The 18,888-nt window shown below is 43.1% G+C and overlaps 1 protein-coding gene across 2 annotated transcripts in view; it reads left to right on the top strand.

Annotated features, from left to right (window-relative positions):
- usp43b (ubiquitin specific peptidase 43b) overlaps positions 1-18,888 on the top strand; it is a 122,871-nt gene that overhangs the window by 42,171 nt on the left and 61,812 nt on the right. For both annotated transcript variants that reach the window (XM_086183829.1, XM_086183828.1), the window contains exon 3: positions 17,182-17,285. In XM_086183829.1, the coding sequence (XP_086039955.1) occupies positions 17,182-17,285 (104 nt within the window). The remainder of the gene's footprint in view (positions 1-17,181; positions 17,286-18,888) is intronic.

Below are 18,888 nucleotides of genomic sequence, written 5' to 3'. Positions count from 1 at the left end.
GTCAGTTTGAATCCCTATGCTTATACCTTGGCACACAAATGCAGCCCACCCAGCGTGATTGCCCATCTGGAATAATAGCTCAGAGGGTCAAGGAAAAAAGCTTTGAGTGTCAATATTATTGAGACTATTTATAGAAAGCTATGCACAAGACAGGAAGCTGTCCATTAGTTATCAGTGTCCTCTATTATTTTGTTATGTTGACTTGCCTACTCATTCAACTCATTCAATGCATTTCTTTTGCTTTTCCATCCGTCCGAATTGATATTGATACACATGGATATGTGTTGTGCACCCCCCCCCCCCCCACACACACACACACACACACGCACACACTCTTACAACCACAGTGGGGATTCAGGTGCTGCTGAGTCCCTTTCTCAATCACTTCACGATAGTGCTTTCTCCACCGGCAGCACATGTCCACCCCTTAGTGTTTCTATGACTTGTTTAAATTATTCACATCATGGCCATTACTGGGAACACTCGCACATCCCTTTATGATGTACCTCTCACCATCCTTGAAAACCCACCAGGATGAGGCAGGTGGTCTGCAAGAATGGTAGCACACTCTGGAGTTTCTGAGAGTGCCTGCATCCCTTTACAGCAGATCTACTCACAGAGATGAATAACTCAGAGCAACAGTTTTTTTTAAGGGAGTTAATTATTAAACAGCTCTATGATGGGACAGAGTGCACTGAGCTCATCTGTGTAATTTCAGTTTCTCATGCTGAAGAACAAGAGTCAACAGAGGAGTGAGCTTCTAATCTGTGTCAGTATCCCTAGCCCTCCAGTGGATCAAGAGTAAATGCTGTGTTGTTTCTGAAGCTGCCAAATGTCTACTTTATTACATCGATCTTACTGTGGGAACGTCCTCAGGGCAAAATAAAAAGCTTCATGGTGTAATTTGATGGACATTTGATTTCACTGCACGACAATTCAATGTTGTGTAAATGGTGTTATTTAATAATATATGAGTGGTAAAAAAATCATTCTTCGGTTTAAGGAAGAACACTTTATTCACTTAAGTTCATTTAAGTTTGCAATCAGTTGTTTTTCAGCTAACACAAAAAAAAAAACAGTTTAGTAATTTTTACTAGAGTGGCCGTCTAGCAACCAAAGGGTCGCTGGTTCGATCCTCGACCCCCGGTGACCACGTCGAAGTGTCCTTGAGCAAGATACTGAACCCATAATTGCTCCTGATGAGTAGGTTGGTGCCTTGCATGGCAGCCTCCACCATCAGTGTGTGAGTGAATGGTTGAATGAGACGACACTGTAAAGCGCTTTGAGTGCCGCTAAGGTAGAAAAGTGCTCTATAAAATTGAGTCCATTTACCATCTGAGTCCAATGTGTCATGCACATTTTCACCGTGTTCCAGTTTATGTAGAATACCAGTCAAAAGTGTGGACACACCTTCTCATTCAATGTTTTTTCCTTTGTTTTTGCTACTTTACATTGTAGATACATATTGAAGACATCAAATATATGAAGCAAGGTAAATGGAATTATGTAGCAAAGAAAAAAATTGTTAAATAACCCTAATTATGTTTTATGTTTTATATTTTAGATTCCTCAAACTAGCCTTTACTACCCTTTGCTTTGTTGACAGCGCTGTAAACCCTTGGCCTTCTCTGAATGAGCTTCATGATGTAGTCACCTGAAAGGGTTTTCACCTCACAGGTGTGCCTTGTCAGGGTTCATTTGTGTCATTGCTTTCTTAATGGGGCTGTGTCAGTTGTGTTGTGCGGAAGTCACATTGGTACACAGCTGACAACCCTATTTGACAACTGTTAGAAGTGATATTATGGCAAGAACCAATCAAGTAAAGAAAAACAACAGAAGAGATTTATTCGTGCCGAGAAACACAAGGAAAGGACATTCGACCTGTTGAAATCTGTGCTGTGGTCTGATGAGTCCAAATTTGACATCTTTGGTTCCACCTGGGGTGTCTCTGTGCAACATAGAAAAGGTGAAGGGACGGACATCCATGGTTCCCGCTGTGAAGCATGGAGGAGGAGGTGTGATGGTGCTTTGCTGGTGACACTGTTGGGGAATTCTTTACAATTGAAGGCGCACTGAATCAGCATGGTTACCACAGCATCCTGCAGAGACATGCCATCCCATCCGGTTTGCATTTAGTTGGACCATCATTTATTTTTCAACAGGCCAATGACCCCAAACACACCTCCAGGCTTTGTAAGGGCTATTTGACCACAGAAGGAGAGTGATGGAGTGCTGCACCAGATGATCTGGCCTCCACAGTCACCTGACCTGAACCCAATCCGGATGGTCTGGAAGAGAGACTGCAGAGTGAAAGCAAAAGGGCCAACAAGTGCTCAGCATCTCTGGGAACTCCTTCAAGACTGTTGGAAAACCATTTCAGGGGACTACCTCATGAAGGTCATTGAGAGAACGCCATGAGTGTGTAAAACAGTAATCAAAACAAAGGAGTTTGAGTTATTTTGCACTTTTGATTACTACATAATTACAGAAGTGTTCATTCATAATTTTGATCCCTTCAGTGAGAATCTGCAATGTAAATAGTCATGAAAATGAAGAAAAACCATTAAATGACAATGCGTCCAAAATTTTGACCGGTAGTTTACATAAAGAGTTAATCAAATCAGCATTGCGGCTGTAACACTACAAAACTGTGCCTGGTGGAAATTAGGAGATTTGTTTTTGCATTTATAGTACATCTGTAGCCCTGTTCCCACCTATGTCACGACGAGGGGTGCAACGGTTCACTTAGCCCACTGTTCAGTTCATACCTCGGTTTTGGGATCATGGTTTCGGTACGGTGTCAGTTCGAGTCTTGCATAAAAAAAAGAAGAAGTTTGACTTTCCAAAAGACTCCCTTTATTTTGCTTTTAAGAAATCTATATTGTGACAATAATTAGCCTTAACTATTATTTAGCTTATATAAAGCAGTAGAGATCAATACCTCTGGGTGATGACGGCTGAGGTGTGCTCACTCATGTTGAAAGTGTTCCCATTAGCGTAGGGGACTAGTGCTGAGCAATGCTTGCACATAGTTTTATTTTTGTCCACTCTTTTCTCTCCCTCTTCGTTAGAATTTACAGGGAAACCGAATTGTCCCCACACCGCAGATTTGAATGAAGCCGGTGCTTCTTCAAACTCCGGTCTCTCCACCTCTCTGCTCGCCATAACATTTTTTGTTGTTATTTTTCTTAGTCTCAGTGTGCGAGAGTCGTGAGCTGCGCTGAGCTTGTAAGTGAGACAAGCCGCTGCTCCGCCATGTGCCCGGCTCATATTACACTTGACAGCAATTGGATATTTACTCGCAGGGCAGGGTTTTGTCCAGAGCTGTGCGAGGAGGGGGAGGAGTGGTTGTCTGCAGAGCTGGAGAGCAGGCGCTGGCTAGACAAATGCGTCCCACAGCTGTTAAAAATGAATTAATTGCAAGACCAAAAACCGTGCTCCATAAAGACGTATTGAGCCGTGCATGGCGTACCGTACGGTTCGGTTTTAAACCGTAAACCGTTGCACCCCTAGTCACGACCGGGCTTGGACACAGGCGCAGGGTTCAGGTGAATCAACAAAGTCTTTATTGAAGGTTTCCAGGCAACTCCAAGCTGAGGAACAGAAAACAGGCAACTTATCTTATAAGATCCCCCCTTATCAGTACAGGAAGAGGTGTGGCTGTGAGAAATCTCAAACATAAGAATCACTCCACTAAAAGGAGGAATTAACACAATAGGCTATTTGAGGTTCATAGATAAATGAAAATCACTCCAGCTAAGGAGGAAAAAGAACTCAGAATAAAAAGCATAAACAAAAAAACTCCTAAATAACTGGAGGCACTAAGTTATGAAAAGGTAAGGAAACAAAAGATCACTTCTTGCGGAGGAAACAAAAGGCTATGAAAACGTTAACTAAAGACTGGTTTAAGGTTGAGAACTTACTCAGTGCTGCTTAGTGAGCCTTGAACTGCTCACGTCACATGTGGTCATGTGTTTGTATCAGCACACTGTAAGAAGACAGCGGGGGGGGGGGGGGGGGGGGCAGCAATTATTGCAGTTTCCACCGCACAATTTAAGTCATTGTGGGGGAGAATGCTCGTCGTGGTTCAAAATAAGGTTCGCAAATGGCACTCTCAGTCGTTCTGACTGGGACATCATCTGGGGGGCTGTCATCATTACTGCCTCAAGTCTTCTGACTTTGTTCTTCACAGGATCCTGAGTCATCTCAGGATTCCATACAATCACACCACGACCTATGCATGGTCTTATTATTTGTTGCTCATTGTCCCCCAGTGACCAAGTGGCATAAAAAAGGCCTCAGGTGTGTAAAAATAAAATTGAAGTAAACTGCCATCAGCCTGAGCAATGCTTTGTTTTCTCTCCAGCAGTGAAAATATGAACAGCCTTGCAGGACTCTTTGGCATCAAGGGACTTTAACAACTTTTCCAAATTCAGACTTTATTCTAAAAATTCAGAATGACACAGTGAAGTGCTGTTAAGCAATTTGGTGCAGCGCTGCAACAGCAAGCTATGACATTAATAAGATGTGTCATTTTTATTTGACAATGGTATTCACTTTAACTTGATAGTAAATGACCTCTCTCAGGCAGCTTTCCAGCAGGCAGTTGCACAACAATATATTTATCATATCTCTGGCTCTTTATCTTTCTCTTTCAGTCAGCGTAAGAATCAGTGTGAATGAACTCTGGCCTCCTTCTGACAGTGCTGAGCCAGCGGTCAGGTCCAAGTCTTCCACTCAGTTGTATGCGCTATCTTTGCCATTTATCTAAATCCCAGAAATCAATTACAGCAAGCTAGTTGCAGGGGTTAGGGATTTTAGTGTTAATGTTTTCCTTACTCCTTGGGCACTGGCATACACCCTCTCCTGACATTGAAGCTTATGGATGAAGCATAGGTAGACAACTCTTAGGCTTAACATATCTCAAAAATACGCTCAATTCCAGAAACAACACTTCACAATTTTGTGAGCTACTATTGTTATTATTTATTTTCCTTTTCAAACAACTTCCAGTGGCAAAACAGTTGCAAGTGTGAAACGCCATTGTCATGCCATATATATATATATATATATATATATATATATATATATATATATATATATATATATATATATATATATATATATATATATATCAGGGGGTGCAACGAAATAGTCAACTCACAAAACCATACGAAATATGAAACAGGGCTCACGATACAAAATATTCACGATATGAAATTGAGATAAAAGAAAATCAAAAATCCAATTTATTATTTTCTTCTTTAACATGAAGACATACAATTATTGCTGTCAGTACAAAATAAAATGTTCTTTGCTATGAAAAAACAAAATATTTGTTTTATATTTATATGTATCTCACCATTGCCTTGTCTTTTACATGGGAAGTCAAAATAAGTCCACACAACCGATTTGTTTGATGAAGGCGCATCTGCTGATTGTTCAACCTCGTCTTTCCCCAATTTTAAATAATTGTTTCGCTGCTTCTTTGTCTACGGCATTGCTACAGTGTTCTTCTTCTTGTCGTATGTGTATACGGCAAGAGGGTCAAACATCATCAGTGTCAGTGGTGCGCATTGCTTTGTTTTTTTTACGTTGATTTTTATTTTGTGGGTCTTTGAATTTTATTTTGCCGTGATGAAATTTCGTATCACCCCTAATATATACACTGCTCAAAAAAATAAAGGGAACACTAAATTAACACATCCTAGAGCTGAATGAATGAAATATTCTTCTTAAATACTTTTTTATTTACATAGTTGAATGTGCTGACAACAAAAATCACTCAAAAATTATCACTGGAAATCAAATGTATTAACCCATGGAGGTCTGGATTTGGAGTCACACTCAAAATTAAAGTGGAAAAACACACAGGCTGATCCAACTTTGATGTAATGTCCCTAAAACAAGTCAGAATGAGGCTCAGTTGTGTGTGTGTGTGTGTGTGTGTGTGTGGTCTCCTGAGGGATCTCCTCCCAGACCTGGACTAAAGCATCCACCAACTCCTGGACAGTCTGTGGTGCAACATGGTGTTGGTGGATGGAGCAAGATATGACGTCCCAGATGTGCTCAATTGGATTCAGGTCTAGGGAACAGGCGGGCCAGTCCATAGCATCAATGCCTTCGTCTGGCAGGAACTGCTGACACACTCCAGCCACATGAGGTCTAGCATTGTCTTGCATTAGGAGGAACCCAGGGCCAACCACACCAGCATATGGTCTCACAATGGGTCTGAGGATCTCATCTCGGTACCTAATGGCAGTCAGGCTACCTCTGGCGAGCACATGGAGGGCTGTGCAGCCCCCCAAAGAAATGCCACCCCACCATTACTGACCCACTGCCAAACCGGTCATGTTGGAGGATGTTGCAGGCAGCAGAACGTTCTCCAGGACGTCTCCAGCCTCTGTCACATCTGTCACGTGTGCTCAGTGTGAACCTGCTTTCATCAGTGAAGAGCACAGGGCGCCAGTGGTGTATTTGCCAATCTTGGTGTTCTCTGGCAAATGCCAAATGTCCTGCACGGTGCACAACCCCCACCTGTGGACGTCGGGCCCTCACACCACCCTCATGGAGTCTGTTTCTGACAGTTTGAGTAGACGTGCACGTTTGTGGCCTGCTGGAGGTCATTTTGCAGGGCTCTAGCAGTGCTCCTCCTGTTCCTCCTTGCACAAAGGAGGCGGTAGCAGTCCTGCTGCTGGGTTGTTGCCCTCCTACGGCCTCCTCCACATCTCCTGATGTACTGGCCTGTCTCCTGGTAGCGCCCCCATGCTCTGGACACTACACTTGATGGGCCTTGATGCAGTGTGAAGCTGATTAAGCTGGATGTAGACTGGTGTATTGGTGTTTACAATACACACATAAAAATAATAACTTTGTTATACTTAATGTCTATACTCCCTGTCAATATCTCAACACTGGCTTTTATTCATGCCTACATCCAAGACAATAACATTTGCTGTGTATAGGTTGTGGGAGATATGAATGCTGATCTCTCTCTTTATTTGCAAATCACTTTACTCACTTTTGAGAAGATAATTACTTTATTCTGTCAAGCAGAATGCTGCTGCTGGCAGACAGCTATACATATGTAAGGGAAGCTTGGCACTCTACATCTTGGCTTGATCATTGTTACTCTACAGCTGATGGCCATGAAGCCCTTGAGAACATGTGTATTAAATATGGGTGTGCATTAGCTGACCATTTGCCCTTGGCGTTCAGTATAAAAGTAGATGAAATGCCTTCAGTGGCTAAAAACACCAGTGCCTCCAGTGGTGCAACCACTATAAAGATGGACTGTCAGCTTTCACCAGAGAAGACCTTTTGGCTTATTATGATAACACAGACCAATACAATGTCTCTTTACCCATAGAAGCTATACAATGTAAGGATGTAAATTGTCGGATTGATAAGCATAAGAATGATCTCTGTTCCGTGTATGATGAGGTACTGACTGCACTGTCTGTGGGTGGGAAACCTTTTTACAAACATTATAAATGCAACAGGAAGCATAAAATTAGGCCAGGTTGGAACGAGCATGTAGCTCAGTATCATTCCGACTCTAGTGAGGCCTATAAGCTCTGGGACCTGGCTGGAAGACCTAGACAAGGCCTGGGGCTTGAGCACAAAAACTCACCAATGCCAGATTTATGTATGCTGTTCCATTTTATTGTTAAAATTGAACAAGTTAGGAGGGCCAAGGGAGCTGAAACAGAATGCAGAGGTCCACTCAACAAGTCTGAAGTAAGTCAACCACCCATGAGAGCCTTCATGGACGACCTCACAGTGACAACAAAAACTGTACCGGGAGCCAGATGGATTCTCGGGGGGTTGGAGAGGTTCATGGCATGGCACACATGATCTTCAAGCCTGCAAAGTCCAATCTGTTGCTGGACAGCAATGCAGAGGTTGCGGAGAAAGTGTCTAGATGGCTCTGGTTGAAGAAGGAAGAGTGGTGGGGGCAGTAGAATGCCACTTGGACACAGGCCGCGGCCTGATCAGCCTTGGTCAGGTTGCCCGGATGAGGGTATCTGTTGTGAGACCCAAAACACCCTGAGACTCCAGGAAACAACAATGATGATGTGTCCAAGATAGTGCATCAGTGGATGTTCTTGGGAACTGCATCAATCTCCTGGTATGGCTGCTAATCCAGGTTAATCATTTTATAAGACTAATTGAATATTAGAAAACGCTTTTGCAAATGTGTTGCACATCTGAAAACTGTTATACTAATAAGTGAGAAAAATAGGCTGCATGGCATTCTTTAGGTTAATTTAGAATCTGACACATCAGCAGTTGTTAGTGTCAAGTTGTGTTGGTTTTGTTTGGTTATTTTAACTTGTGCACTTTTCCCCAACTTGAAAAAAGGAGTGTGACATCTGATGGAGGTTTGAGGTAAACTGGATTCCACTCAAGGATTTGTAAGAAGATGACTTTGTTTCCTTTTGGCCTTTTTCTTCTTTTTATTAAAGTTCATGGTATATCCATTAGACAATGGCAGGTAGATGGCAGTTATCAGCAATAGTTTAGCCATAGTCAGCCTTTGCCCCTTAGCCCCTTCGGTGAAAAACCTGTAAGGAGACAGAAAATAGACAAGACAACGGAAATTATTATCAGTTACAGAACGCTCCTTTGCAAAATGCAATACTCTTGTGCAAACATGCAACTATGCAAATATACATGTACAAAATGTGCCATACATGTGCAAATATGCCTAAATATTATGCCATAATAAATACAGATTTAAATATGTAATTGTGGAACATTTTACATTACACACCAGATGAAAGTTACATTATAAGCCATCGTAAATTAAGACTTTGTAGAAAAGGATATTATAAATAGAGTAATTTCTTGAGCATATACACTGAAGTTACCAGAAAGAACAAAGAACAAGCTATATAACTGCACAGGCCATTAATAGCCATGGTCAATTGTCAAAGCACAGCTTTAAAATACTTCACATGAAGAGCACTTCAACCACCATTATCACACACCTTGTGCCCAGGTCATTATGCTTACAGTTCACTTTACTAATCATAAACAATGAATGCTCAACATCTCCGCTGCATGTATTTAAACAAACAGCCCGAAAAGATCACCAAACACTGCTGCGCATTCACGCTGTCTCCGTAGCAAACATCAAACAACCCAAGCACCACAGTACAGCTCCATAACCAATTCTAAAGCGTAAAGCAAAGCATGACAAAAATACAAACGCTTACCGGCTGCCTCTCCAGTTTTCCAGATGTCACATTTGCACAATGCTCCCACCGATTGCTCAAAGCAAGCAGTAATGTTTGCGTGTAACCTTTCAGCAGCGTTTTGCAAACTCTCTTCGCACAGCTGATTAAACCTCCACCTGCGCCCTTCAGTTTGCCGCGCTCGTTCAAACCAACTGGGTGAGCCAAACTGATTGCTAATCAGCTGACATATGGAGCTCTCGTTCCCCTTGCTAATCAGCTGACTCGCAGGCTCCCGAAACACACGCCCATTTTTTCTTTTTTTTCCCCCTGCGTTTTGCTCAACTAAAATCGCGCCACAGTGCATCTAAAACCAGTTTGACTTTACAGTGTGTTTGTTGAGAGTCTCAAAATGGCCAGAAAGAACTTTTGTGATAGGCCTGTCAGTCTGTTGTTGTGCTTAGAAAGGAAGGCTATTCAATTTTTTACGACTAAGATGCTTCACAAGTTATCAACTGGCAACTGCACTTAATAGTACCCATCAAACACCTGTGTTGAGGGTCTGGGTGACTTTGGAGGTGATTGAATAGGAGATTTTCCAGAGCGGTGGGGCGGCATGGCTCAGACGTAGAGTGGCAGTCTAGCAACGGAAGGGTCGCTGGTTCGATCCTCACTCCCCCCAGTGGCCATGTCAAAGTATCCTTGAGCAAGATACTGAACCCCTAATAGCTCCTGATGGCCTGACTGACTGGCGACCCATCCAGGGTGTACCCTGCCTCTAACCCAATGTCAGTTTGAGATGAGGTCTGGACCAGCCTTGAGGCCCTGCTACAGGAACAGTCTAAGAAAGATGCTCCAGACCCCACACAGAAGCCCACAAAGAGTCTCCTTCTCTCTTTAGTGTCTTCAGACTCTGATTCAGATGATGAAGTGTGGTGTACCAGGGCCCTGAGCCTTACAGAGTAGAGCCCACCATCAGCAAGACAGCCTGCCCACTGCAGTGGTGGTCAAGTCAAGCAGGGGCCCACCCACAGCTGTCTGTCCTGGCCCACAAGTATCTGACAAGCCCTGCCACATCTGTCCCTTGTTAGAGGCTGTTCTCACTTGCAGGTCACATCGTAGCAAAAAAGAAAGCTGCCTTGAACTCAGAAAATGTTTACATTGTCTAAGCAACTAGCTGAAAAACAATGAGAAGAAATAGGCTTAGAGGTACTGTGAGGCCAATGGGTTTGCTGTTTTTGCGCTAAAATGTTGATCAAACTGTTTTGGCTAATGTACAACTGATTTTTCCTCAGGATACTGAGCAAAATACATATATAGGGGTGTGTGTGTGTTTATGATTTATTTATTTACATACATATATTAGAGCCCAGCTGATTAATCTGCTAATTATTGTCATTAGAGCATTATCGGTAATCTACCAAAAGTTGGCCGACTGATGCAGATTTTTAACATGTAATTTTCAGTAATAAAATACTGTTAATATGGTGTTGTCATAGAATTATGTCCTTGTGTATCCAGAAGAAGGTGCTCCAACTCCTCTCATGTCACGCTCCACAGCAACCCCACAGAGTGAGAGTGAAGTAGTGTACGGTAATGAGAAACTGAACATCAAACTAAAACCGAGCAGTTTGCCTCAATGGTAACTTTATAATAAGTAGTTTGTGAAATAAAAAAAAATAACTTAATACGTTTCCCATTGGGCGGCACGGTGGTGCAGTGGTCAGCACTGTGGCCTCACAGCAAGAAGGTTCCAGGTTCAAGTCCCAGCTTGGGCACGGGATCTTTCAGTGTGAGTCTGCATGTTCTCCCTGTTCCTGTGTGGGTTCTCTCTGGTACTCCAGCTTCCTCCCACAGTCCAAAGACATCAAGAGGGGACGAGGCTGATTGATACTCTAAATTGACTGTAGGTGTGACTGTGAGTGTGAATGGTTGTCTGTCTCTATGTGTTGGTCCTGAGATGGACTGGCGACCTGTCCAGGGTGAATCCCGCCTCTCGCCCGTAGCTGCTGGGATAGACTCCAGCCCCCCCCCCCCCCCCCGCTAACCTTAACAGGAATAAGCGGAAGAATTGGATGGATGGATGGATGGATGTTCATGAAGTCACAGATGGCCATGTGTTTACTCTTGTCTAGATTACTGAGCTCACCATTTTTCTTTCAGGTAATAGCTATCTATTGATTAAACCTGGCTCAACTTACACGGATCCTTGCTCTTTTGTGGTGTACTTCTCATGACAATGATTCCTAGACCAGTGGCAGTTGTTACTCATGTGGGAATTGCTGGTAGGCATCTGAGCCATTATCAGACCCTCATGTCAGTGGGCATGGAACTTGTCCTTCTGTCCCTTTGTGCTGATATCCACACTGTCAGTCCCTACTGTTAACACCCAACACCTTTTAGAGGAGATGTGGGAATGTGTGTCTGAGAAGTGATAAGCCCAGCTATGTTTGCACTTGTTGTCCTGAATGTTGCGTAGTATCTCTCCATATAGAAAGCTATGGAAGCCATTACTACTCATGTGGAGGGAAAAGACAAGTCAAATGCTGGGCCATAATACTGCTGCATTAAAAAGACTAAATGTTTGAATGGTTGCATTCTTTATCGCTCATGTTTTTTGCACATTATATGTTTTACCTGAATTAGCTGTGTTGAACCTCCTATTTTGGATGTGTTGAAGCAGTATATGGCGAAGAGGAACAAATAGGAAGGAAGGTTCAGGTCTGCTACTCAACATGCGTGTTGAAGCACAATGGAAGGTCAAGTTTCAGTTTTGCTCCTAGTTTTTGCAAGGCTCGAATGCTCTTAGAGGAATAGACAGGATGTGAAATGGTTGTACTGTAAAGGACTCTCCTGTCTCCATCTCACATGATTTTTTTTTTTTTCTGTCTCTGGCACAAATTCTGCACTTTCCCCTCACTTTTAGAAAATCTAAACCACCTTTTGGCTCCATTTGTGAGTGGAAGTCCGGGTCGAACTGCCAGCCTGGGAAGAGTGGCAGCCAGCATGGGACCAGTTGCTATGCTCGGAGGAATAGTTAATATTGTGTGTGTTTGTTGGGTTGTGTGTGTGTGGGGAGGGGGGGGCAACAGGGGATAGGCAGGTGAGATGATATGATGACATGGTGTATTCTCACGTCACAGACTTTTATGCTTGGCTGTTGGATTGGTGGTGTATGAGCAGAAAAAATGGTCACACGTGCTATCTGCCACATGATGGCCTTTTTGGCAGACCCATTTGAAAGAATGATTTTCAGGACATTACCCTGTGTAACTTGTAAAATAGAATTAATACAGAAATAACAGCAATGAGACAGCTGATTTCTCTGTTACCAAATTTCCCAAGTGATTCAAAGTATAGAGCGCTCTCTCTCTCGCCCCTTTCACACTGTACCAAAAACGCGGGTCAACACAGGTTTTTGGGCACTCTGAAAGGGTCGACTCGGCATTTCTACCCGCATTGACTGACTCGCCAAGCGACCCGGGTGTTCAGCGGCTCGGCTTGGCTCACCTGCAGTGTGAAAAAGGCAACCCGCGTCGTCTCAGGTTTCACGTGACCTTCCTGTCACATCCTGATTTTGTCACTGTGCTGCCTGTCAGGCTTCGCCTGTATCTTCTTCAGCTCCCTTCCAGACTTGCCAAAAACTCCATCCTCCTTCGCTGCATTAGCGCTCGGACATTTTCCAATCTGCGCCAAGTTTGTATGCTTTGCAAAAGAGACAACATTGCAATACATGCAACAACAACGCTAACATTCGACTCGACGACATCCATGTTGACGTTTGTTTACCTCTCAGTGTTCCGGCGCATGTTTATGTGTAATGATGACATTGTCAGCGCGATGACGTACGAGAGAGAAAAACACAGGCACGCAGCCCTCACAGCGGGACTTCAGACCTGGGTCTTCTGGAAGCTTGAATGTGCCCTAAGTAGGCGGACCCAAAAACCCGCGTTGACACGCGTTTTTCAGTGTGAAAGGGGTATCTCTCTCTCTCTCTCTCTCTCTCTCTCTCTCTCTCTCTCTCTCTCTCTCTCACACACACACACACACACACATACGATACACACAGAGAGGCCCTTAATGTTGAGATAAACTTCCTTTGCTGCTCAGTTGACAGGTTACTTGTTTTGGATGAGTTGGCTGGTGTACCTGAATGCAGAGAGAGCAAGAGAGAGAGAGAGAGAGATCAGTTGATGGGCAAGTTAGATTGACTTTTACCAAGAGTGATCGAGTGGCTCAGTGATAGTTTTATGTGTCTAGCAAGTCTTACAGTATCACATATGGTGTTCTGGAAAAAGATCAATGAGTAATGACATTGAACAAAAAATACTTGAGACATTAAGAAAATGTATGTCTTTATCAATGTGTGGCTAATTAATCTATTCCTTTTTGAAAAACATGTCTGTAATTCAGACACATCCACGTCACGTCCATGTCACCAAGTGTCTCTGTAACTTCGTACTTTCTCTGTGACACCAACATAGATTTTTATCCACCAAGAATAACTATAGAAATCACATTTATGCAAATCAATTCCTCCTTCCACCACATTGTGGGTTTTGATGTCCATGTTGTGCTGTCTGTGTTTTTCAGTCATAGAAGTGAACAGGCAGATGAGGACAATGCAAATCAATTCCTCTTTTGACAACACAATGGGTTGTAATAGAACAGTTGCACTTTTCTTTTCACTCAGAAAAAAGAAGGTGGGCTTTGTTTTATATGAAATTACTAAATAAGAAAATCATTTTTTTATTTTCGGGCCATGTCGATCTCTGTGTACAGCAATACCCTCTGGCTCTCTCATGTGCAGTTTTGTATGGATTCGGCCACCTGACAAGGAGGTAGGTGGACATGGACAGGGGAAGTTTTCTTCATTTTACAATAAGATTAGTAGTAGTAGTAGTAGTAGTTGTACTATCCAGTGTTTTCTTTGAAAAGTATCACCCTCAAGCTTCCTCAACTATTTGCCATGGGTTCTTTTTTGTGTGCTTATTCAGTGAATTAATCTGCAACAGGCCCCTAACAATAAACATGGAAAAGTGTGGTTTCTGGAAAATCTCATCAGTAGTGGAGAAAAATTAACGATTCCCATGAACACACCTCAACATTTTTGAAACGTTTTTGGTTCAAGCTGTTATCAAAAAATACAGGTGCATGAAGTCAACAATATGCAACACTTTCACTGTTGTTGTTGTCATTGTTAACAGTGTCCGTGTCAGTTGTGGGGGTGGGGCAGTGTAACAACAATAAATCACAATATTTCATGGGGCTATACAGTATTGTTATACTGGCACTAAATGTGCACATGAGATCAAAACAGCTGGTATTGTCAGTGGATTCCTCTGTCGCCATTTTGACATGAAAGTTGATTATTTTAAGTGTAAAGATGCACTCAGTTGAAAAAAATGGTAAATCGTTTTGTTGTACATTGTTTGATCTTGTCAAAAGTTGTGAATATTACTTCACAATTAAGCAAATAAATACATACTGTAACTCCTTGGTTGCGTTCATGTTGACAGAATCACTTTATCATTAAATAGCCAACATCAGTCAAAAATCTTGTGATAGTATTGTGACGATTATATTGCATCATGTATCCCATTCATTAGTGTGGAATTACATTTGTATCTGAGGGGATTTTCTTTATCTCCTTCATAAAACTGCATGACTGTTGGCTTGTCCAGCCATGAGAGACTTCACAAATATTCTCTGGATCACGCTGACATAACACTCCACAGAGACTCAACACGATAGATGACTGGTGAATAGGAAGACACTGGAGAACAAGCTTCGACAAATATATGAGGCAGAGCATCATTGTGGTGAAAACCAATGTTGCCGATAGGCAACGGGTACAGCAGCTTGCCAGATTTTCACCCTGAAGGCTGCCGACCATCTGCAGGTGAAAAATGAACTCATTTGTGTGGAAAACACTTCTCCAACATTTAACACAGTGCACTGAACTGGACAAACCTGCGAGCACTGTGAGGATCATGTTTTTTGATTTCTCCAGTGCTTTCAACACCATCAGGCCGGCTCTGCTAGGTGAGAAACTGACAGCAATGCAGATGGGTACCCCCCCTTGTGTCCTGGATTGTGGATTACCTGACAAGCAGACCACAGTATGTGCGCCTGCAGCACTGTAGGTCAGACAGGCTAATCTGCAGCACTGGGGCTCCCCAGGGGACAGTCCTCTCTCCTTTCCTCTTCACCTTGTACACCACGGACTTCAGCTACTGCACCGAGAGCTGTCACTTTAAAATTATTTCTGATGACTCTGCAGTAGTTGGATGTATCAACAAGGGTGAAAAGACTGAGTACAGGGCTGTGGTGGACAATTTTGTCATTTGGTGCGAGCAGAACCATCTGCAGCTCAACGTTGCAAAGACCACGGAGCTGGTGGTGGACATGAGGAGAACTAGGGCTCCAGTGTCCCCTGTTTCCATCCATGGGACCAGTGTGGAGATGGTGGAGGACTGAAGTACTTAGAGGTGTACTTGGAAATTAAACTGGACTGGACTAAAAACACAAACACCCTCTATAAGAAGGGCCAAAGCCACCTCCTTTTTCGGAGGCGGCTGAGGTCCTTCAACATCTGTCAGACAGTGCTGCGGATATTTTATGAGTCTGTGGTGGCCAGCGCCATCCTCTATGCTGTAAAGGTGAAGGACGCTGACAGAGTTAATAAACTTATACGCAGAGCCAGCCATGTTGTGGGAGGGGAGCTGGACTCTCTGATAGCAGTGTTAGAGAGGAGAATGTTGTTCAAATTTAGGACCATTTTGGACAACATTTAACACCCTCTCTATCACATGCTGGCCAGCAGGATAAGTACTTTCAGCCAGAGACTCATGCCCCCTCGTTGCAACACTGAGCGCCGTAGGAAATCATTCCTGCCGGTAGCTGATCAAACTGTTTAACTCCTCCCTCTAAGAGGCAGCCCATCTTATGGAGTTGTTTTCTCTTGTTAAAATTGTGCAATAAAACAAATATTCTATTCACTAGTGTAAAAATGTTAATATGTACAAAAATACCTCCTTATCTTCTTGATTTTTTATTTTTCTTCTCTATTATATATTGTTGGTATTACTATTTTTGAGATTGTGTTTCATTTCTGTTTATCTTATTTGATCTACATCTTCGATAGGTTACTTCCTCCTTATTTATCTCTAATGAGAAATGGAGCACTGCGATACAACAATTTTCCGCAAAGGATTAATAAAGGATTTCTGATTCTGAATATGTGCGTTAGCTGGGAAGTAAGTGCGTACATCAGATGGATCAAAGCTTCTATGGGGGTCATGGGAACATCAACCAAGCACTTAATCAGTTGTGTGAGCAGCAGGTTTTACGTGATCATGCTGATAAATCAGACGGGGGTGTGTCCATATTGCATCTCTTCGGAGTCAAAGACAAGACTATCTGGAGAACAAGAGACATGTAGGGAAGTTAGTTAATTATTGATAAGTTGAATTGTTGGGTTGTTGTGGAATAGTTTCTTCAGTGTGTGAGTCTTGATCAAGATCTCATTGTGCAGTGTGTAATGCAGTTGCTTGGCAAATGTTACAGGACTAGAGCGGTGATGATGCTCTGCAGGTCATTAAGTTATTTTTGTGTCAATGCAGTGTGTATGTGTGGGATTCTTCCCATCCATTTGATTTGTGACCTTGCAAGTCTTCCAGTGATCACTCTGGGGATTTTTAATCTTTTTCCTTTCTTTTATCTCCATCCGAGGCCAGCTCTCCCTGTTTTATAGGTGCATAGATGAAAGAAGGAAGACCAGGGGCTCCCAGGGGTGTTGTGTACAGCTCAGAGTTTTAACTCATTTTGAATATATTTTTATTGCCAAGGAAAAACAAGAATATGCTGCAGCTGCATTGCATTGCAACCTATATCAGCTCGTAGTGATAACGCTTGACCACGAGGCAAATATGTTATGGAATCTGCGAGGGATCTGACAATATAAGCATTGTATTTATGGGTCACCTCCTGTGTGCTGCAGGGCCGCGGTGGAGTTGAGGAGGGGCTGTTTCCTGACTTGTCCCAAGTCCAGCAGCCCAGAGTCCAGCACACCTTTGTCCAGGAACATTTCCAGGCACAATACAGGTAAGTTTATTTCAACACAGTCACATGGGCCACTTTGACCTGAATAAATTATGCAAATGAAAAAAAGAGTAGCAGCAGAGCTCGTCTGTGTTGATGAGCAGACTGCCGAGTGATGCCTTCAAAAGATTTTTTTTGCTATCACATTTTTAGATTTCGTGATACTATTTGGAGGCCTCGGGTTAGAATGTGTTTCCTCAATTTTATTGATTTGTGCCAACAAGCCATAACTGGTTAAAAAATATATGAAATAAATAGATAAATAAGTATAATAGCTAAGTAAAGAGTCTCTCTGACGGTGATGTTCTTCCACCACTGCTGATTGACGAAGAGGCAGACCCACCTCCTTGAGATTCCCCTGTGATGACAGCATCCCTGTCAAGCCTCACTGACACTCCAAAACCGGTGAGAGTTAGGGTCGTTGTTCAGATCCTCAGGAGTGAGCCATGTTTCTGTTAAAGCCATGACACAGGTGTCCCTGAATTTCTCCAGATGAGTGACACTGGCTTGGATCTCCATCCATCCATCCATCCATCCATCCATTTGCTTACGCTTATCCTGTTAAGGGTCCTTGGGAGGCTGGAGCCCATCCCAGCGGCTTTCAAGCATGAGGCAGGGTTCACCCTGGACTGGTCACCAATTCATCGCAGGGCCAACACATAGAGACAGAAACCATTCACAGTCACACCTACAGTCAATTCAGAGTATCAATCAGCCTCGTCCCCAAATTGCATGTCTTTGGACTGTGGGAGGAAGCTGGAGTACCAGAGAGAACCCACACAGGCACAGGGAGAACATGCAAACTCCACACAGAAAGATCCCGTGCCCGAGCTAGGACTCGAACCCGGAACCTTCTTGCTGTGAGGCAACAGTGCTAACTGCTGCACCACCGTGCAGCCCTAGCTTGGATCTCGTCCATCTTATTCTTTATGGACTGAGCATTACAATGTAATAGCCAGGGGAGGGGAATGCGGCTGAGTGTCAGCCACTTCAGTCTCTGCCTGACGCTGCCCCATCTTCCGCGTTTCCAGATTTATAACTCTTCTCTCCCCATGTAGTCTAATTAAAGTTCTCATGAAGATCTCAAACGCAAATGCGGTCAACAGTTTTGTTTCTGTTTTGCCGCCTGCCAGACCAGCAAAAAAAAATTACTTCTACAAATGTTCCACCTTTTATAAGAGATGATACACTGGCAAAAGAACTTTCGAGATATGAAAAAATAATCTCTCCAATCAGGAAAGACCCATCATGGCTGTAAGCCTCCACCTTTGAGGCATGTACTTTCTCACAGGAGGAATGTCCTAATGATCCTGAAAAATAGGAACGAGGATTTTAGCCTAGCCTTTAAAATCAGAGTTAATGTTTTGATTATGTGATATTTGTCTCTTCTGACAGTACTAAATGTTTTGGGTATGGTAGGGAGGGACATCTGATCAAGGCATGTCCAGAGATAAATATGTACAGGACAGGCGAGGACCAAAAGAAGTAACAGGTGAATGCTGAGGCGCAAGCGGAGACAGGTGAGGAACAAAAGGAAAAACAGGCTAATAGGGAGGTGCAAGAAGGGACAGACGAAGGCCTAAAGGAGAAGCAGGTGGATCTGGTG

This window comes from Aulostomus chinensis, chromosome 18, assembly GCF_037954235.1.
Source record: "Aulostomus chinensis isolate RoL2024-O1b breed Wild chromosome 18, RoL_Achi_v1.0, whole genome shotgun sequence".
Taxonomy (NCBI): Eukaryota; Metazoa; Chordata; class Actinopteri; order Syngnathiformes; family Aulostomidae; genus Aulostomus; species Aulostomus chinensis.
This window is presented reverse-complemented; position numbering and strand designations above follow the sequence as displayed.